The sequence below is a fragment of the Sinocyclocheilus rhinocerous genome, unplaced genomic scaffold (assembly GCF_001515625.1).
Source record: "Sinocyclocheilus rhinocerous isolate Xijiao unplaced genomic scaffold, SAMN03320098_v1.1 scaffold115, whole genome shotgun sequence".
NCBI classification, from domain to species: Eukaryota; Metazoa; Chordata; class Actinopteri; order Cypriniformes; family Cyprinidae; genus Sinocyclocheilus; species Sinocyclocheilus rhinocerous.
Window position 1 is genome coordinate 1,637,293 of NW_015650001.1, and position 4,864 is coordinate 1,642,156.

The following is a 4,864-nucleotide window of genomic DNA, read 5'->3' on the forward strand; positions in this document are numbered from 1 at the left end:
GGAGGGGTTTGCTTGACTTTTCTGATTTTTCTCCTACATTGCATTTCTAGCTGGACACCAAACAATAACACACTTCAAAAAGTGTCTATTACAGTGTAATTCAGCATCTCACTAAATGTGTCCACTGTGCATAGGTCTCGGTCTTCCTGAAGTATTGAAAATTGAGACAAGGAAAAAAATTAGATATTTATTTTTTTTCTTAAACAAACAAAACAAAACAAAAAAGAATACAGAAAAAAGACATCTCATAAAGCGATATAATCACAGGTAAAATATGTGTTATAAAATGTTTTCGTGAGATTTAACACAACATTTGAGCCTATAGGTATATCTAACTATAAAGTTCAGCAATGGTAAATACATAGCACCATTTCCAAAGAATTTCAAACACAAAACAACACAATTCTTTGTTTTATTATTCTGGAATTTGGATATAAGAGAAAATTTCAAGTCGACGTCAACAAATTCCCTTTGAGAATACACTTTATTATGACATTTTAAAACAAGATATTTGAAAAGGGTTATAACACACAATGCAAAACAAAAAAAGGATGACACTTTTCCTATATCTCTCCTCCTTGAGTAAAATCTTAAAAAGTCAGGGCCTTCATTGACACTTCATAGCATTACTATTTACAAAAAAAGCCATATAAAAGTGATATAAATAGGCTCACCAGCCAAAGACACCTTTTTTTTGTGTCATGCACACTGTGTCTTCTCTGTATTCAATCTTCATGAACTGTCAGTTTCTTTGATCACATTAGGGTCTAAATATTCAGGCCTGGAGGAGACGGCCGTTAGGTTAGAGTCTGTCATCTGAGTAGTGTTCTCAGTTCTACAACAATCCCTGAGGGCTGAACTCTCATTCTTTCTTCCTCAGGACAATGTAAATGAAGCCACTGATGAGCGTGAGAGGGAAAGCCAGCCAGGCCAGGACGAAGGCGTATCCATAACCATCACTCTCATTTTTCCACTCTGGACTCATCACCGTGTAGATGATGGCTCCGCTCATCACAAACAGACCTTTGGGAGACAGAAAGAGAAAGAATAAAAACCTTCAGTAGGGATAAGTGAAATGGGATCTGATCGACCCGGAGAGGAAATACTCACTGGCAAGGACCTGGAAGACTGCCGTGAAAAAGAAGCGACCTCCCTTTAAAAGAGTGAAGAGCTGGCAGAGGAAGATGATGAAGGAGATCAAGCAGAAAATGGTGGCTAGGACCATGAGGGCTTGAACTGCTTGAAGCCAGTCTGACAGATTGTAAAGAAACACAGACAAAAAAATCAGAACGAACATTACATACATTGCTACTATTCTTAAGTCATATGTTTCTCTTTCTCATATAAGAACACATTTCGTTGTTGTACTGATGATGCGTTATCGCCCATTTTGAATTTTTTTTTAAATATATATGGAACTTTTCAAAGAGTTTTAGACTCCATTTTTAAAGACTCACCAGCATCGCTAGTCCCACGGCAGTGATATCCTCCATTTCTTTGTGTGCAGTCATGCCAGAGGTCATAATTCGTAACTCCATGTGTTCTCCAGGCCTTTTTTATATAAATACACACCAATATGATTACATCTACACATGAACCAATCCTTTACTAACTTCCAGCTCAGACATATGCCCCATTAAAGCAAAAGCAAGCAAGTCAGACCTCAAAGATGATACTCACATTAGCACATGTGGAAATGAAGAGAATGATAAGGTCTGTCAGATGCAAGACTATCGTTGCTAACAGAATGGCCAGCATTTTGAGGCTCGTCTAAGAGAACAGAAAGAGAAAGTAATCACAGCTCCTCCTCAAATACACACCTGGCGGCTTTATAGCGGGCAGCGTTCACTCATGCAGTTCCACATCTGGCCACCAGATCGCGCTGCTGTCACACTTATCCCAACCCAAACACCCCTTCAGTCCTGTTTATTTTCTTTCTTTTTTCTCCTACATTTTAATCGAAAACATCTGTATTGTGGATACATTACGTTGATAATTACACTAATCACACTGCGATGTTTGAAAAGCCATCTAAATATCTATATTTATCAGAAAAACACGTCCCACATGCAGTCACGTCACTTTTTTCTTCTCGAGGTGCCGCCTTTTTTTTTCGTCACATCTTAACTGTTTATCTGTTTGTTTGTTTTCCCTCCTCAGAAAGTAAAGATTATGAGAAGCTAACGAAAATGAAATATTTGCTGAGTACGAATTGAGGCAGATTTCGGAACCAGACAAAAAGAAAAAGGACGAAGAATTCCAAAGCAGCGTTCCAAAGCATTTGTTTTCATCCAGACCAGTTACAAAACTCCGCGAGCGACTATGACTAAAATCAAAACAGATGTGCTCATATCAAAATATTAGCTATTAGGACTAACAATGTAAAACTAATACTAATAATATGATTAACAAAAACAAACTTATTAAAAACATAATAAGAAGCGCAATAATAGTAATAATAATAGCCTCCACTTTAAATAAGACAACAAACTTCCCAAGAAAAGACAAACGATGAGCTAAGTAAGGTTAGGACGTCTCCAGAAGGAAAATAATAGTAAACAGAAATGTGTCTGAGTATCTCCTGAAAAGACGTGCAAATATTCCATAAAAGAACCAAAGCAAAAAGAAAACTTCCCATATTCTCCAACTTACAGGAAACTTCCGATATTCTCCAACTTACAGGTGAGGGGGAGAGGAAAAAAATCCTTGAAAAGCGAAAGAGAGCAGAAAACACTGGGTTGCCTTTACTATGGGATCCCACTATAGATTCTCAAAGCACGAGTCTCTGTATTCCAGATGTAGTACCGCAGCAGTATTTGCTTTTTTTTCTCTTTTCTTTTCTTTTTTTTCGGAAACGTGAGAACACCGCCCTGAAGCGTCACTGCGTCACACTCTTTCTTTTCCCTCCCATACTTCAACACTTCTCACTTTAAAAGCTTAGATAGAAAAAAATGCTTAAATACGCAATTCAGCATTTATTCAAGCGCTTTAAACTTTTCCCACTAGCGATTTAAACTTAAACTTATGTTGGTAGACTTTAAGGGAAAGTTAACCCTTTAATCACCATACATACACAATGTGATTGGTTTTATCATAAATTCATGAAATTAGCTGTTTGTTTATGTCACAGATAGCTTTTTTGTTTTACACACTTTTACAGCATATTCAGCTTTGTCCTTCATTTTGAACACTGTGATGTAGTGGCATAGGGCGCGTCTCAGTGTGCCAGTGTTTATGTGTACTAGTGTGTGTGGAGCCCCATAGGCCCCTCCCAGTGGCCCCACGGTATGCCCAGAATGTTGGCATGTGTCTGTTTACTTCTGCATCTGGAGATTCTGGACTGCATAGCAAATAGATCCCATCATAGTCGCTTTGAAGTTAAATACAAACAGGATTTCGACTTTTATTAAACCTTTTGAATAAAACATTCGCAAGTGTGTCTTCTCGTAACTCCTCGCAAATGCTTGATCCTCTCGACGCTTGAAGATGTTTTGGTGCAGTCAGCGTGACTATAAGCGCCCCCTTCTTTGTCACGCCCTCATCAGGAGTCCCATGGCAGCAGCTGTGTTTGTAAATACAGTGAGGGAGGCGTTCCCTGTGCCAGCCCTGTGTTTTTTGTTTTTTTCTGTGCTCTGCTTAGGGTTTGAGTGTTGGACGGCATTGCGAACCGACATCAGAACCATAAATACATGAATGTGTTGTTAAATTATTGAAATATAAAACTTTTTTAAAAAATTTAGGTCAAAGGGGTTTGACAAAAAAAGAATCTGGGAATCCCTGGAATAATGAATCATCATAAGAACTTAATATGACTTTGCTTGGATCAGCAGGGAGCAATAATCAATCATATTTTCATAAATTTGTGACCCAACATGTGATGTAAACTTGATTATGATTTGGAGGTAAATACAGAACCCACTGACTAAATGCTTTGTCATGAATTTAAATGGAAGCTGTGATGGTAATTTAAAAATCCTAAAACTTTCAGTTTTTTTCCAGGTTTAAATAAGATTTTGCATCCCAAATGTTTAATGTGATCTCAGCCTTTTCAATCTCACTGTAAATAGAAGGGTTCCCTCCCTGTGAAGGTTAATTATGGCTCGCATGTGAACAATGAATGATGCCAGAAATGTAATGCGGCTGTTTATAATATAGCTTGACAGGAAGAGCCACAGGCCATATGACTCACTTACTATATACACTGACTTACTATAAGAAAATTCAATATTCTGACTTAAACATTTCCTTGTGCCGAAGCAGTCAATGATGCCAAAGTGACTCACGATTGAGACTGAGATGAGCGAGTATGGTTTAAATCAACGTGCTGCTTGAGTCAGAGAGGTCAGAGTAATGGGCTAGTGGCGGCAGGGCAATACGTTTACCCTGATCTCCCTGTTTGATGCAGGTCATAGGGAGGGTCATAAATATACAGCCTTGTCCATTCACTGAACAGTCTGACATAGTGCTGGCAGTGGACCATTAAGAGTCTTATACTTGTTGCTCAGCAAGATTTTTGCTTGAATTTGAATCTTTTATAAATTACTGAGGAGATTTTAGAAATATAACAACTTAATAAGGACAAATAAACAAATAAATATATATTTTATATAACCCCTGTTGGTTAATGAGGGAACTGCAGGAGATTTGTGAGTTGAGAGGAAAATAATTAATTAAATCATAAAACTGGAAATAAATAATTATACATAAATATTATAAATAAACTGCAAGAGATGATGAAAAGCTAAAAATTCATTAAATCATAAAATGCTATATCCATTTGATATACATCTACTGTATATACATATATTTTAACAAATAAAGTTTTATTCCTAACAATATTGTAATATTAAAAAATGAAACGTGT

At 37.1% G+C, this 4,864-nt stretch overlaps 1 protein-coding gene across 4 annotated transcripts in view; it reads right to left on the minus strand.

Moving 5' to 3' along the window:
* Nucleotides 1–236: 236 nt before the first annotated feature.
* Nucleotides 237–4,864, minus strand: part of LOC107711228 (peripheral myelin protein 22-like) — a 43,240-nt gene continuing 38,612 nt past the window's right edge. For 2 of the 4 annotated variants that reach the window (XM_016516172.1, XM_016516170.1), the window contains exons 2-5: nucleotides 1,681–1,770; nucleotides 1,458–1,551; nucleotides 1,111–1,251; nucleotides 237–1,023 (exon numbers count right to left, since the gene is read on the minus strand). In XM_016516172.1, the coding sequence (XP_016371658.1) occupies nucleotides 863–1,023; nucleotides 1,111–1,251; nucleotides 1,458–1,551; nucleotides 1,681–1,758 (474 nt within the window). In that variant the 5' untranslated portion in view covers nucleotides 1,759–1,770 and the 3' untranslated portion in view covers nucleotides 237–862. Of the gene's footprint in view, nucleotides 1,024–1,110; nucleotides 1,252–1,457; nucleotides 1,552–1,680; nucleotides 1,771–2,652; nucleotides 2,822–4,864 lie in introns of those variants that run through there. The other 2 variants (XM_016516169.1, XM_016516168.1) reach the window with 2 other exon arrangements.